This window comes from Haemaphysalis longicornis, unplaced genomic scaffold (assembly GCF_048455015.1).
Source record: "Haemaphysalis longicornis isolate Haplotype H1 unplaced genomic scaffold, Haemaphysalis longicornis Haplotype H1 scaffold_6, whole genome shotgun sequence".
NCBI lineage: Eukaryota > Metazoa > Arthropoda > Arachnida > Ixodida > Ixodidae > Haemaphysalis > Haemaphysalis longicornis.
This window is the reverse complement of record NW_027526407.1, coordinates 100,879,726-100,896,390: the sequence shown is the minus strand read 5'-3', so window position 1 is coordinate 100,896,390 and position 16,665 is coordinate 100,879,726. Positions and strand designations below refer to the sequence as shown.

General features: G+C 44.6%; 1 protein-coding gene across 3 annotated transcripts; it reads right to left on the bottom strand.

The window, feature by feature from the left end:
* Window positions 1–243: 243 nt before the first annotated feature.
* Window positions 244–15,283, bottom strand: LOC144141100 (uncharacterized). Of its 3 annotated transcripts, none has more exons than XM_077672624.1 (16): window positions 14,936–15,283; window positions 13,413–13,537; window positions 12,596–12,697; window positions 12,028–12,166; window positions 10,117–10,212; window positions 9,994–10,053; window positions 9,089–9,151; window positions 8,948–9,013; window positions 8,808–8,873; window positions 8,664–8,729; window positions 8,523–8,588; window positions 8,382–8,447; window positions 7,503–7,568; window positions 5,650–5,753; window positions 2,992–3,205; window positions 244–401 (listed from the first exon to the last, which is right to left on the bottom strand). In XM_077672624.1, exons 1-15 carry the CDS (start codon window positions 15,114–15,116, stop codon window positions 3,062–3,064), a joined length of 1,410 nt encoding a protein of 469 aa, XP_077528750.1. In that variant the 5' UTR covers window positions 15,117–15,283; the 3' UTR covers window positions 244–401; window positions 2,992–3,061. The 3 variants fall into 3 exon arrangements, with proteins under 3 accessions (XP_077528750.1, XP_077528749.1, XP_077528751.1); XM_077672623.1 differs by having other exon boundaries at window positions 5,650–5,756; window positions 14,936–15,281; XM_077672625.1 differs by lacking the exon at window positions 8,523–8,588 and having other exon boundaries at window positions 5,650–5,756; window positions 14,936–15,281.
* Between the last annotated feature and the right edge of the window lie 1,382 nt (window positions 15,284–16,665).

Genomic DNA, 16,665 nt, shown 5'->3' with positions numbered 1-16,665 from the left:
GGTTGGCGGCAGGACGGTTGGCGGCAGGACGGTTGGCGGTAGGGCGGTTGGCGGCAGGGAACAGGGTGGTTGGCGGCGAAACAAATTGTGTGCTCTCCCTATGGCCTTGACAAAGGTGACAAGCCACACACGCGCATGCCAATAACTTGAGTGTCATGAGTGTGTTGTACAATAACTTACACAAATACACAGCCAGACCGCATTACTGTCAGCTTCTTACAATGAATGCAAAAAAGCCAGTGCTTACTCATCGGCTTTATTTTTTTTTTGTGTGCCCCGCTTGCCCCGCCGACTGGACTCAGTAAAAAAGCTGCGCAGGTGCTTGCGGACTTGTCCCAACCGGTGTTCCGCCGGGGGCCCCCCAGGTCGAGGGTGCTCCGCTATGTACTTGGCCAGGAAGTCTGAAAATATATATATATACATACATATAAAGTTCCTAATCCACACAAATGCAGTCCATAACTTGTTATTTTACACATTACTGTAAAATGAACAATTTTGTGAGTGCTAGATTCAAGCTTACTTTTATTCGAGAAGTATCAAGTACAGTGTACTCTACCAAACAGAAAAATTTATTCAAGAAATAAGTTTGTGCACAGTCCTTCCTGCACATGAATTGGGTGCACCTAAGATGCTAGCACGTTCTGCAGCTGCAAAATGGGTTCTCCCGCAGCTTGCATCTTTTTTTGCATCACAATCACTGACTGAAAAATTACAGCAACTAAACTACAGGCATTTTTTGCTATCAACATTACCAAAGCAGAGCCATGCCTGCTTACACAAGTGTCACAAACGCATTCCAGGGTTCCCACAGCTCAACGTAGGGTTCAGTTGCACTGTTTAACATTTTGTGTTAAAGGGACAGACAACCGATTTTTGTCGTGTATATATTCTCTATCCCAACTGAAAGGGCATCACTTAAAGCACCTTGACGAGACGGTTTTGCTGATAACGCCCCAGAACTTTTTAAATTGAATTTTTTTATCTACGAGCCGTATGTGTCCCTCCCAAAACTAGTGCTGGCAACCATGACAGAGTAGCTCGGCAACATACTTTTGTCTGTATGCGAAATAACAAACAATATTTAAAAACTTGTTCCCAGCTAAAAAAGTTTGAATCGCAGGCTTTCCTGTTCCTTTATATGTTTTTTTAATGCAACGGTCTATTTTGCACGAATGCGCCATCTGTTGGGATAGATGATAGGTAGAATCTGGCTTCACGTTGTGGAGGCGGGAAGTTCGATTCTCCCCGGTCGCGACGTTTTTTTGTTTTTTTTAAGCTTTCGTTGGTGTATTTGAAAACTGAAATCAAATATTTTGGCAGAACAAATGCCTCTGCCTCAGGCAGAATCGTCAAAGCTCCTTCGCTGGCTCTGTTTACTGAACGCTGCCGTTGATTCTGGGCATGGAGGCTCAGTTAGCCACACTGAGAGCAACCCAGCGGCGGCGGGCGGCGTGTATCAAAAAATTTCAAAATACATATACAATTTAAGCTTGTACAAATACTTGTGTTAAAAGGTTTCCAATACGTAAATAAACATTTAGGCAGTTACAGTAGCTGCTAGGTTTGCGGGTCACGTGACAGGGACACATATTGTAGTGCCAAGTTTCGACACTACGAACCGCCACCCTTCCGTTTTCAGGAAGTTTGCTGCCAAATTAAAATTATTTCCGTCAGTTTGTTTATAAATTGCTTGTGGTTACCGGGCTATATAAAACGCTGGCTTTCATTAGAGCTAGAGAACATATACGCGACAAAAATCGGTTGTCTGTCCCTTTAAAAACTGGCAATGATGGAGTCATGATGCTGAGACTAATATGTGCTGCAGAAAAAAATATGCATTTAGTCAGCATGTGTGGGCAGTATGAGCCGGAGTTTCACAAAACGTACCTTTTGTATTTTGTCGCTGCTTAAAATGGGCTGTGGCCAAGAAACAAAAACACGAACAACCAAGAATGGCTGAGTATATTTACACCATCACAATGCAATGTGTGCTTCTTATCTACCCTCCTGCATTAAAGGAGTACTGACACCAAATTTCAAAGCTGAGATAACTATGTAAAACGCTTCCTTTTTATCAGGAGATATCTCCCAGCAAGTTTCAACAGCAACCGTTCAGCGAAACATATTTAAAATCCATTTTAATCTTCGCCCGCACGAGAAAGCCCAGAGCAGGCCGACGTGACATCATCTGCTACGTGCCCCAAACTGCCGACGTCGGGGCTCCCGTGACGAAGCCGACGCGCTGGCTGTGGTTGGCGCGCGCTGCTGGGGCGTGTGTACACGTCATGGTTTTGGGACTGACATCATGCTGCCCGGGCCTGTGGGGACGGCGAAGACCTCGGCCGGTCTGGGCGCGCGCTTCCAGAGAGGCAGCGATACGGCAAGAATGGTGACGCCATGTGATACATGCTGTCATGGCGGCCGCTCGGCGTATTTTTGCCGAAACCGAAACTGGCACAAATAAACGACGCCGTAAATGAATGTTTACGCTGCACTCGACCGTCTAATCTGTCAGTCTATGATTAGTGGGCTGGTAGGCACGCATAGCAGCGAAAAAAACGTAACATAAAAATTTCGTGTCAGTACTCCTTTAATGTAGTTTGTTTCGATGCCCCTGTACCTGAGTATTCAGTGCAGACTAAATTTGGTTGTAAAATTACCAACTAGCCATAAAACTTTGGTAACCTCCTTAAATGCTTTAAGGCAGAGGCCTTTTATGCGTCAAGTAAAAAAATCTGGCCTTGTTGACCACAGGTGGTGTAAAACCCCATAAAGCGCAGTGCGTGAGCACGAAACAGCTCAAGGGAGTAGGCACGCTTAGCTACAGAGAACAGTGATTCTGAAAAAGTAGTGATGAGAAGTGTATGCAAATGTGCACTTTTATAAAAGTAAAAAAAAAAATTCTTCGGGACATTTAAACTCTCATATTGCCAGGTGAAGACGTAATGCCCCTTCTGCTGCAAAATGCTGTGCTGGACAAAGACTTACTCTTGACAATGTCGACCTTCTCTGGTGTGGCGACACACTTGCCACTTGCGCCCAAGATGGTGCGGGGAGCCTACCCGGTCAGGCTTCTCTGGGCTGCTTCTTCTTCCAGCCACAAGTGCCGCGATACGTCTAGCACACACCGGGCGTCTGACGTGCTGCGCATGATGAACGCGAACTTGTCGACGTTCATGTAGGTGGCTGGCCCAATTTCCACCTGCAGTGGTAATCCATTTTCATGGTTACTACACAGCACAAAAAAGAATGATGTGAACACAGGGCCATTGTGGTAGAGAAAGGCTCCACAAAATGAGTGACAGAGCAAACAACATAAAGCATGTAAAAGATGCTTGAATGAAGCGATATGAGGCCACGTCAGGGCGACTCGCCTGTCACCCTGACGTGGCCGTGCGCACACCGAGCCGGCCGGCACGCGATGCGGCCAGCGCTGCACCATGGCGCTGCCTCCGCTCGTAGAACGACGCCAACAGGTGCAGCTACAGTTTGCTGCCGCTTGCCCGAATGGAACTAATCGCGCAAACCAAGTTATGCATGCGAGAAAGGGGATGATGCTGTGGTGAAAATTCCCACAATATATAATCATGCGCGGTAGTCGCGCAAGCGACGATCAGTATTCTGCCACGATGTTAAGCCTAAAGTTCCTTCCGGGTGCCAGCTGCGGACAGAGCTGGCTGATCCAAGCGCTTCAAAGTTGGTGCCACAGAAGCATTCTCTCCTATTGGCACAAAGTTCAAGTCCCGCCCACACGCCGTCTACAGATTGGCGCATCGTGAGCTATCCTCGTTCGCAGAAGCCTAGCATGCCTCGAAAAGGGTGCCTTTGATAAGTGCGCCTTAAGGAAGGTTTGTGAAGCGCAAAGCAGCCTTTTCTCATTCTGGTCCTTTTCGAACGCTTACGAAAGGCCTCCTTAAGGCATAATTTAAGTATGCTTTCTGAATACAGGGGTAAGGAGTGTTTTCCCAACCAACGTCACGACAGCTTAGCTAAGGTGGCAAATTTTGTGCATTATCATGAGAAATTGATACAGCTGTAAAGGACGAAGCGCTTTCTACACACAAAAAAGGATCACATCTGCGTGCAAACTGGGTGACATGTGATGCGCCCAGTGCCAGTACCATGGCGCTCCCTCCCAAGGAATGAGTCATAAAGGCATGTGGGGCAAATTTGTTGCCACTTGGCAAAATGTAACCAACCGCAAGAACTAAGTTCAACATGCGAAAAATGGGATCATAGTGAGGTAGAAATTTACGTAACGAATAGTCATTCTGGCTAGTCGAGAAAGTGCCGATCAAATATCTTCCATGATGTCAAGCAGGGGACCAGCCACTGACGCAGCTGTGATTCAAGGGCTTCAAAACTGGCAGCACAGCAGTATCCTTCCCCACTGGCCCACCCAGGTCCCACCCACACGCTATATGCAAATTGGAGAGTTGTGTGTCAGCCGTGTTTGCAGGAGCCCAATTTGCTCAGGAAAGGGTGCTTCTGATAAGGATGCCTTTACTCTTTCGTGACTGCGGGAAAATTGATATTTTTAGGGGTCCAAGAAAACATTTTCCTGCTGCAAAAGAAATTGGTTAGGCACTAATTACAGGAACAAAAAATGCACATTATTTAACGGCCTTTCCAATAACACAAGTTTTTAAAATGTTTTCATGCATCATAGTTGCAAAAAAATATCAAAATCAAAATTTTTGCCAGGTTGTCAAAGAAAATAATAAAAAGGAGTTGTGTATAACAAACCACCCGTAGCAGAAAAAAAATAATATATTTTTTATAGGGAAACATTTAAAAAACATGCCCTAGAAAAAAATGTAACTTGCACGGAATTGTTTGTCAGATATTAAAAAAAATTTCAGCACGCGTGGCGATCGTGTCTGGCAGTGAAGCCCAACCTCCATTTTGAATTTGCAATTTCGGGTGGTTCCCCGGAAGAAATCTGGCGGTTTGACATTATCAAAGGCACGCATTCGCCCCCACGTAACATAAAAACATCTTGCCAATGACTGACTTTTCATTTACGGCCAGCACAGTATTTGGGACAAGCATGCAATGCAGAAAAACATGCACGAAGTTGAAAACGAAACTCTGTGGTTGGTGCTTGTTGCCGTTCACTGTCAGTTATCTCTGAAAACACTTTATCTCCCAAGGTATCATTCAAATTGAACGATTCTGAATAGGCACAGTCTTGAAAGAGTTAAGGAAAGTTTTTGAAACTTGTAACGGCCTCTTCCCATTCTGGTTCCTTTTCAAACTTGTACAAAACACTGCCTCGTGGCATAAGTTTTATTTCTGAATACAAGGGGTCAGACACAGTATCAGAGTGAAGAAGCAGAGGGCACAGGGTGACTTTGGACACAGTCGCTTCACTGGACACATGCAGTTACAGCCTATAGAGAAAGGATGATAATGAAAAGGCATATTTGGCAATTGGACACAAATGTTTTTGCATTTTCTACACCATGAGGAGTGATTAGGTGCCCTTGGAGACCTCTATTGGCCACACAGTTGAGCAGTGCAAGTTAATGCATAATTCGAGTCCAGTTTACAATATTTGCACACGCTTTGCTCCTTTTTCTTTGTATTCATATGTGCATACAGTACAAGTTCTTACAGCAGCCTACAAAAAAAAGTGTCAGTCACCTTGCCGTCGGCCACTTTAAACGAGCTTTGAAGAGGTGCAATTGAGCTCTTGCTTGCCAGGCCAGCGCCAGCGCCACCCCGTACCGCAGCTGTGGCTACAGCAGCTACTGCAAACACAGAAAGAATGAATCAATGCGTATCATCTCGTCTCACTTTCGCCAGATTTAAAGCATGCCCTTAGAGACAGAACAGTTAAGCTACTATGTCACTAACATAGTAGCTACAGATCATTAAAAAATGCAGCACAGTATTATCAATGCTGGTTTCCCAGAAAAAATGTCTACAATGCAAGTCATCCATACTAATGAATGTTTAAAAAATAAATAAGTGCAGCAAAAACACAACTACTGTTTCTTCAGTGAAAAAAAAAACGAAGTCAAGAGGGTTTTCTCTGATAAACTTAGCTTCACTTAGCATGTAAGAAGTGCAAATGACATCACTTACTTAAAGTGCCCGTTAACATGGTTCCTGCATCCAATGTGGGCGCTATGCTATGGAAAACAACTCCTAGTTCGACATCTGATCTCGCCTTTTCATCGCCTGCTTCTGACCGCACAGGGTTTTCATCCAATAAATGGGCTTGCTGAGCAAATTCGTTGACAAGCTCCAAAATGCGCTCGTCACTGATTCCCAAACATTGGAATCATCGCTCGATTATTTTTAAGAAAGCTGATGCTTTTTCTGGAAGGCCAGAAGGTTATCTTTTATTTTCCTTTTCCTTAGCAGAGGTATTGCCGACAATTCTTGCATGCCACCAGTCATTCATACTGGTTAAATTTTAAGTGAATTCGACACCATCTTCAGATCTTCAGTTTTCGAAGCTACCACCTGAAATCATCAGTTCACAGTACCTCATTTCTCACACAAATCCAGCAATGGCCTACAAGTTCACTATTGTGGTGTGCATTAACAGCAAATAATTCATTGTTCCGAAGGCTCAATTTCGGCAGTAATGTTCGGGGGCAGAGAGTTCAACACACCTTAAAAACTCGTACCGAGTGATATTAAGCATTGCCCAACTACAGATTCACCTTTCTCTTGGGCGAGCTAGTATCACATAATTGTTGCCCTTTTGGAGCTTTACTGGCACCACATTGCAGCCTTTTTGCAATACAGATTTCGTTCCTGTTTAGCTGTTGAAGCCCAAAAAAAGAAATGAACGGAGGAGAGCCATAAACAATATAGAAATCTGAGAATGCACTGCAGCCTTTGTAGACATTTTTTTTTACAAGTGTCCACAGTAATGCAATGGCAATGAATGCACTTAGCCATTCATACAAAAGACCATTCCTAGTTTGGACTGCATGTTTCAACTAATGTTATGAAGCCTGACACTGAAAGTTTTGTCCAGACTGTCAAGTGCCCACATTAATGAGACAAGGCCACAGGATAACATAAGTTTGTATAAAAGACTATTGATGGCTTGAAAAAAGTTTCAAATTCAAAAATAAAAAAAAAAGGCTGAACTGACTAAAACGTCTGAACTCATCCACCTGCAACACTTTAGAAAAACTGATATGAACGATCATAGTTCACTGGTACTGAAGATTAAGAGAATGCCACAACAGAACATCTTCAATAAATTAGTGACCATAGAGAAAAACACCCCTGTAATGACAGTTGGCCTCATGCCACAGCTACTTCCCAACCCCAGCTTTCTGAAGTGAAAAATAGATCTTGGCCTTACACTCAGCGTAGTAGCAATAAAAGCACAACTAGCCATGATTCATATAACTGTCACTAAATAGATGATGTTTGGCTACATGAACTATATACAGCTGATGACCCTAGCTTGAAGAACTTAAATGAGGTGCCCCAACTAAAAATGTACCCGAGTGAAACACCACGCTCACCTGCTAGTCCCCGGGCCTCGGGCCGCTCGGCAAGGCTGGTGGGCGGAACTGCCGCAGCACCCCGGCCTGCATAACATAATGAAGTGGCCCCCCACCAAGTACGTTAAAGGAGTACTGACACCAATTTTCGGCATTACTATTATTGCACAGTTCACTTCCTTTACTCAACAGAATACCCTGGCTGAAATATGAGCGGCCTGTGACGCGAACACACTATGGATCTCATTTGTCGCGCCGACGGAGACGCGCGCGGAGCAGCATTCAGCAAATGGACATCCGCGTGACATCACCCCGTGAAAGCCAAAAAAAGTGACGCGACAACACTCGTCAAAAAATCATGACGTCACTTCACGCACACGGCCCCGCGAGGGCCGAGTGGGCGCCGGCACATTCACAAACGGGTGCACATAGCCAGAGCTAGAGGCATAACTGCTGCCCAGAAAGGCACTGTTGGAAAAAAAGTTCCACACATGGGAAAGGAAGCGATAATATAGCCCGGAATCACAATAGAAGTCGCCATCAGGACTTTTATTGAAAGCAGTCATCGAACTTGTGCTGCAATGGTAGGCCTAGCACCTTCAGGCAGCTCAGCCGAAACAGCATCCCCACCGGCCTCCCCAGTGTTTTGACATCCTCACAAAGCGGTGAGGTCACGCCGGGATTCTGTCATATGCGCAGTTCGGGATGAAAGTGCAAGAATTTAAAACAAGCAGTTTTCAGGCCGTTCAATGTAATTAATTACTACGCGCTGAAGTATTTGAAGCGCTGTTTCGAGTTCGCCAGACCATTAAGCATCAATAAAAGCGATAAAAGTGGAACATAAAATTTTCGTGTGAGTTCCCCTTTAAATTCTGTGCATGAGCGAAACACCACGCTCACCTGCCAGTCCCCGGGCCTCGGGACACTCGGCGGGGCTGGTGGGTGGCACTGCTGCAGCACCATCACCTGCATAACATAATGAGGTGGCCCCCCACCAAATACGTTAAGGAATTCTGTACATGAGTGAACCATTAGGCTCACCTGCTAGTACCTGTGCCTCGGGCCGCTCAGTAAGGCTGGTGGGTGGCACTGCTGCAGCACCATCACCTGCATAACATAATGAGGTGGCCCCCCACCAAATATGTTAAGGAATTCTGTACATGAGTGAACCATTAGGCTCACCTGCTAGTACCTGTGCCTCGGGCCACTCAGCAAGGCTGGTGGGTGGCACTGCCACAGCACCATCACCTGCATAACATAATGAGGTGGCCCCCCAACAAATTATATGTTAAGGAATTCTGTACATGAGTGAACCATTAGGCTCACCTGCCAGTCCCCAGGCCTCGGGACACTCAGCAAGTTTGGCGGATGGCACTGCTGCAGCACCAACACCTGCATAACATAATGAGGTGGCCCCCACCAAATGTGTTAAAAAATTATTTCGATAAGCGAAACACCACACTCACCTGTTGGCCCTTGTGGCCAAGGGCACTCGAAGTCGCTGCTCACTGGCACTGCGGCAGCACCACTGCCTGCAGAACACACCACAAGCAATTATAACAGTAAAATATGTACTGCGAAAGTAACAGATACAACACACCACTCACCCAAAAGTGATGGGCCCTCTTCATGCGCAACCGAAGTGCTCAAAGGCACGCAGAATTCGATGCCTGTAGAGCGAAAACAAAGAAGCACTTAATTCAGCCCCACAAAAGACTAATGGTTATGTTCAAAGAGGATTCACTAAAAGCAAGCAGCACTATATTTCATTCCTCTGCAAAGTTTGATGTTTTAGTATAAAGCCCCAGCCCCAAAGGGGGCTGAAACCAAACCGCTTGAGGACACATTTTAAAACCAGCCAATGTGAGTTTTACTCACACAGTGGGCTAATTAAGCTACTATTCGGATGTACTCCTGGAAATGTGCACGGCCGTTTCATTGCTGTAGCTAAGGCATCCAGCTCTCATTTGTTAAGCTTTTCAACTAGCAAAGCGGTTTCAGACTATATTTTATGACAACACGGGACAATGTTACAGGACCAAGAATAAACAGAACCAAATATGGCTGCAAGTCCTACACATGGCATATGAAGCTTAAAAGCTCTGTTTGTGTGTCGTCTCTTCGCTTGCAGACTACACCTGATGGCAGCTTCCTAGTGAAACAAGCGACACCTTTGAAAAGCAATCATTTTGTCAGAGGTGAAAGCACAGATTCATAAACACGAAAGCCTACAGTTCATACCGCAAGCTGCATGCAGCACTGTGGAGGATACATTGTTGTCTATTAATAGAGTGCCCACTGAGGGTGCCTCTCACCACGAAGAAAAGCGAGAATAGGTGCCGGTGCCTTGTGTTACAGAATCCCACGCAATATGATCTACCCAAAATATACCCCCTCGGTCACTTTCAACAATCTGCAGCTGCTAGTGGGTGTACACTGCACACGCAAAGCATGCCTTTCAGAAGTGTTTCACCAGAAATAATTCAGATGAGTTTTGAATTGACAAACATACCTCGATCATCATATGGAGCCTCGTCCAGCTCCTCAATCATCTCCCTTGGGAGACCTGAGGCTGTGAAAGTTGACACAAAAGCTTAATACTAGATCTCAGTAGCCACAATTACCAAAACATTACCTGTATCCAGTGATGGCACAACAAACTCTGCCACAACCTCGCCGGCAGGTTGTCGGCATTGGCACGCCGGCACATGAGAGCTTGTACCAGCAGCCTCTGCAGTGACAACAAGAACAGAAATTACAGTATGCAATGAGCAATTGCATAACCAGAATTAATAGAAAAATTGAAAACAGCACATAGTAAAATAGCTGTCCCTGGTAATTGTAAATGACGAAAGCCCCATTACTTTTACACTCCTCCAGTTGGCTTTTCATGGCCGCTGACAAGCACCAGTAACCGTATTAGCAGGCTAACAGTCATAGGTGTGACCCCCCCAAATCATCTTGGGGGGGCGCCAAATTTGCCCCATACCTTTACTCAACCGAACCTGTTCCGTAAGGGTATGACCACGCGTGTTTTCACGGTAATGGCAGCCGAAGAACTCTCATGTTACCTTCCAAAAGCTGTTTAATTCAGTCCCGGAAAGGTGGGGATCGACCAGACGCAGGCTGTTGTGAGAAACACGTTATCACATAATTTTAAATTTTCCATCTATTGCGGAGCTTGTCCTTTTTCTACTTTTCCTCGTAAATAACGTGCGCAGCACTGATCAAAAGAGCCGCGCAAAAGCGAGTTTCAGAATAGACCATATTAAGTTTATAAATTCATACGCATTTCTTCCATTTCTTCTCAATGGATCTTATAAATTCTTACACATGGGAAGAGGTCAGGAGTTGGCGGTGAGGTGGGGGGGGGAGGGGGGGGGGGCGCTGCGGTAAGACTTCGCCCCCCCTAATCTATAACCCTGCGCACACCTATGCTAACAGTGACCTGCCAAAGGCAAACGCAAGAGAAACTAACAAAAATAACCAGTCAAGCTTAAATAAGTGGGGCTATTTAAAATGTAAGCCCTTGTGTACGAAATAAATATCATGCAGGTTTTTGCGACCACCAGTTCACTAACCACAAAGCCGAAAGCCTGAATGCAATACTGGCGGTCTTTTGGGTGGCTCACTAAACGACCGGAGCAGCTGGTGTGCAAGAAAGAATTGGAATTTGGCATGGCACTCCTCTTGGACTTGGCAGCGGAAAATAAAAAAAAAACCTTTTCTCGTTCACATATAACTACAATCACTGGAGACCGCAAGCTACCACCACTTGCCGAGTTGTCTTAACCTGAATCTTTTGCTCTCAGTGAACAAAATAGCAGGTAACGCAGTAACCCGTTTTTATCATGTTCCAAACCAGCACTTTCAGCCACTATAGCATCCCGTTGATTGTGGGGTATAATGCGCCAACTGTACTCAGGCGATGATGCGCACTGTAGTGGACGGCTGTGGATTAATTTTGACCACCTGGGGATCTTTATGTGCGCCGAAATGTAATACACCACTATAGCATCCTTTCTTCTGAAAGGCAAGAAACAAGCACTCTCCCTTAAAACAAAAATGCAGCTCTTGTCCTCTCTACTTTGTGCTCACTGTCCATGAGTTTTCACTGCACTACCTACCAAGAGACTTCAACTAGTATAGCAGAAAGTCCTGCTTGGCCAAAAACTTAAACTTCGTCTGCGAATAGCAAAAATATCTCAACAGCAGCTGCAAGAAAAAACAAAATCCCGCATAAAGGTTGTGTGAATTTCAGTGATGTAAAGAAAGAATGCATGAGAGGTTGGTTGTACACACGGCGTTGCTTGGGCATCTTTTATAAGCAATGACACTCGAACAGCCGAACAAGATGCATGGAAATGCGTAACAAAATTTTCAATGCAGAAAAAATAACACCGAATAAATCGTGACAGTTTAAATTTAGTCGTGCTACAGATTAGCCAAGTGGCAATCCTATGCATTGTCTTTATAAGTACAGTGTACTGCAGAATGGCATAATGCTTCAATGTGGGCACATTACCAAGATTTAAGGCATAGTTACCTATTCTATCCAACAGCACGTTGGTTAGCCGTTGAACCTGTGCCTCAGCTAGGTCCAGCTTCTTTTGAAGCTTTTTCATAGCTTCCCTTGTCCGCCGCAGTCGCGCACCAAGGCGAGGTCGTTTTGGCTCTGCTGTAGACTGTAAATTATGAAAGCAGACGCAACTAAAACACAAACGGTGTCCTGTAATTTAGTTTTACTATTTGGTTTAAGATTATACCTATTGAGACACTGTGTATTAGTAATAATAAGCATGGCAATCAACTGTACTTTTGCCAATGTAACCACCAGGGCTTCTTCACGAATAAGAACATTGGATCTCACTACTTGTTGCTTGATGAGGTTAAAGTTTGTAGCTGCAATTATGTAAATTTTTCGTTGCCCATTCCCAATGTTACCTAGAATTTTTGCCTGATTTGCTGGTACTCGAGCAAGCCACTACAACCTGAACTGCCATGCAATATTAAATCAACTGATCCAAAATAAGTGTATGTAATTAACCATGGCTCAGGCATGTGCAACTCTTTTTTTTTTTGTGTAGTAAAATATGTTATGAAAGAACACATACCCTCGCATCCGGGCTTCGGTTCAACTCTGCCATGATATTTTCATGGAGAGCTTCAGTGGCCTCCTTTTTCCTCTTTTTCGCTTGCTTCTCGGTGTCCTTGGTCTGGAAAAACAAGCAATAACTTTGCACTGATACTAACATTGTTTCCTGTTTGGTGCCACAAGTTTTCTTAGCCATCACCCACGTCCTGATAATTGGACACCAGCATGTCTATAACTGTTTTTAGTCACGCTTTTTAGCAGGGAAAGGAAAAGGATAAAAGAGGCTCTAACCAGCCTTCACGTGAAGTTTCATGTGATGTGAAATGCCATCTTAGAAGGTTTCCCTGTCTCTTTTGTATTTTGCTCACACTTTCCACTTCCTTCACCTTTACTCACATCTGTCACTGCTCCAAACAACCAGTGGACATCGGCTCAGCTTTACTTCAACATGGGTTTTGGTACGCCAGCCTTTCACGACCACTGCTACAATGTTATTGCTATCGACCCCCAATAACCACTAAAAGCCCCACAACTTTGTTGAGGTCGCCCGTGAGCGGCTATGCGTGGAGAACGAGTGGATCAAGGCAGGTCGTAATCGACACTTAATTTAAGCAAGTCCTCATGGTCCCAAGTCATGGCCTGTTCGTAAGGCGGTGCATGGCAGCTTCCAGATCTCTATAACACATTTACTCTGTTTTCTAATGAAGAGCTTCTCTCACTGCCACACTTCTCACAACCAATGTAGTGTCTACAATCCTCTCCCGAGCCTTTCTTCGTGTTAAAGGAACAAGTTTGCTAAGAGGAATTTGCAATTACACATTGTTAAATTGCCTTACAGAGCGGCCAGCTGCCCTTTTCTTGGATGCAGCTGGTGTGGTCGTTTCTGTTATGCCCACTCCAAGAACCCTCGGGAACGGCTCCCGCATGCCTTTGGCCTTCAGCCGAAGTGAATCCAGGTTTTCTGGAAACATGAGGGCACCGAGTAAGAACTAAAATCACACAAAAAACCTGAAACTCACCCACTTATATTTTCTTAAGGACACTAAAGACAAAATGCAAGTTGCTTTAGACCTCACTGAGAACACTCTTATGAGCAACCTTTCTAAAATAAGGTAGCAAATAGCAAAAAATGAAGACAGCTGTGGCTGCCACTGGCTATACCATGCAACTTACACTGGAAGTGGTTGAGATTGCATGAGAAGTATTTTAACAATACGCCTTCAGAAATTTATAAAATCTCAACTGGAAGTTTTTGTAGTGCCGTGTTTAATCATCGAAGAACAAAATGAAAGCCAGAAACCAATAGATCCCACAGCGACTCCAAACACTTGTTTTGCTAGTTTGTTTTGGTTTTGGTGCCATACCTGCAGCAATATGCAGCCAGATAATTGTGCAATCTGTGTACAGTATTGTGGACACAGCAACAGTTGTTTTTATATCGCTATACATTGTTGTGCCTTCCTTTTTCGTGGCTGCATACATAAGCCACATTTTTGGTGTAGTGCGATTGCACAGTGAATACCATGCTTAAAAGGGAGATGACAGGCCACAATTTATTTTATTAGGCTCCAGCAATGAGGAAAGCCAAGGAAGCGCATTGTTAAAACATGGGTAACAGGATGAGTGAAAGTGAAATAAGATTCTAGTGAAATACCAGCTACAACCTTTTGAAAAATCCCACACTAACCTTAGCTAGTTTTGCACATTCCCGGCGTTTCGAATCCTATATGCATTGTACGAGACATTGCAGACTTCCGGATGTGGAGTGAAGAAACTGCACGAAGCTGTTGACCTTCGCCCACACATGGCACCGAGGCGTACTTTTAGACAGCATATGCAAGTGCTTGAACACTATGTCACAACATGTCCATTTCTTTCAAAAGTGCACAATGCACACGACTTCAGCCTGAGACGACGTGCTTGAACATCAAAACGAACGCAGTGGGCACGGGCAACTGCTTTGACCATTGAGTGAACGTGTTTCTACACTGATCGAACACACAACGTGAACCCAGCCAATCCTCACTGATCACGCCGGGCGACGTATGAAATATAAAAAAAGCAATTCACACTTCAGACAACGGCCATTCTCCCTTCTCACGCCCGGCAAACGCTTCGCGAATTGAAACGCGAACAACCTCCAGTGACGAGAATGCAAACCCGCGACTTCGTGCTTAACAAAACACAAGTTGTCGTCAGGATTCAAAGCGCCGAATAGGCTTGACATCAACGCACAACAATCTAAAAATCTTGTATGCCACGGCATCTCTGCTTTTGTTTGCACGAAATGAACGCATGAGAAGGTAGAAGTAAATCTGTGGCATTTGCGTTAAATGTATGAGCAGGCAAGCCTACTTACCGGCGAGGGCGACGACGCGGCCGGGATAATACCCTTCCACGGAACCGTCTTCGTTCGTCCAAAAAGCTTGAACCCTCTTCGTGCTATCGAAGTCTGTTTCATCATACGGGTGAAAATTCTTAATCAAACGAACAGGTACTATTGCACGTAGCTTATCTTCGTATTTGATATACGCCAGCATGGCTGTTCGATGACTAAAAACACCATGAGATTTCAACGGATGCGCTCCAGGGGCTGGTCAGGGAACGGATGCGCTGCAGGGGCTGGTGAGGGATGGTTAAGGGGGCACCCGATGGTTATATATGGTTATACACTGCTTTTCTAAGAATTGCCAGATTTCCTTATTTTCTTTTTCATTTTTTTCACTAAAACCCACAGCGCTACATCTGTTATGGAGGGGTGTTAGCAATGTCAGCGCCGCAGTACGCAGAGTAAGTATGTCTTGGTGCGCCACTGCTACAAAAAAAGAGAAGAAAATTAACATTTGTTTTGGTCATACTTCAACAATCAAACTGTTTACAGCAAACAAAGTAATTAATTTTTGTTGCTGAAAAGTACAATGGCCCATTGAGACGTGTGTGTTCGCATTTATAAAACGCGTTTTAGTACAAGAACTAGTGTGGAATAATTGATATTTCTGAATGTTCGATACGGCTTGTGATTCATCATTAGAACATGTCTTTTGAAAATTTCTCTGCCTAAAGCAGCTTTGAGCAGTTCCTGGGTAGCCCAAAACTGCTTCCGCCATAGAAATTCAATGGAAAATACAATACGGAGCTGCTCAGAGCAGGCAAATGTCAAAAACCGATCTCCACACCACCCATACAAAAGACACTCGAGCCCTGGCAACTCATTCTGCCAATATATTCGGCTCATGGTGCAGCTTTGAAGCGTTTATTGACACCAGACTTGCGCAGAAATGCCGAAATATACAAAAAAGCAGATTGTTGTGTCACAAGGGGGATAGTGGCAAGGCCAGGCACGTGCGTGTGTGTGCATCGAGTGGAAGGTGTTGATACCTTTATCTCCTTTGCTAGGTAATATCAGAGTCCCTTAATAGGACTCTGGTAATATCAAGGTATGCGTGGTTTCTTCACGAACCAAGTACTTGGTTGCAGCAGTTTCATCAGTATGACGCAAGGAAAATAGCTGCTCTCTAGCCGGAACAAAGACATATGTAATATACATTGAACACAAAAATTCAGTTCCAGGTTTTCTTTTCTTGGTGATTGGTGTACCCGAGTGATAAGGTGATGGTCACCTCATCCATCACCCAGATGTGGTCGGTTTGGCCGCTAGCAGTTGCTTTGCTAGCGACTTCAGAAATAGGAAATGCATTAAGTTATATTCGAGGCATTTGCATGCATGAGGTTTAACTATTACTGTTCATGCGACCTCCCGTTCAGTTACTGTTCATGCGACCTCCTGTTCAGTCTGTTCATCATTCTTGGTTTGATTTTGGTGTTGAGATCACATGCAGCCATGAAAACTTTGTCAATGTGCATTGTTGTTTTCCTGTTTTCTTCATTTTTTGACAGACAACCTTTCCGACGTATATCTGCGTTCATATCGAAATACTGATCATGGTTATATTTCGCATAAAGTCCCTCTCTGATGAAGGGACTTCAATTTCGCAGTAACAAATTACGGCGCCGTGACGTGGCCTTATCTTCGAAAAAAAGTTCTATCATCAGGCCTAGGTGACGCGTTCCCACACCTCCATGTTCGCA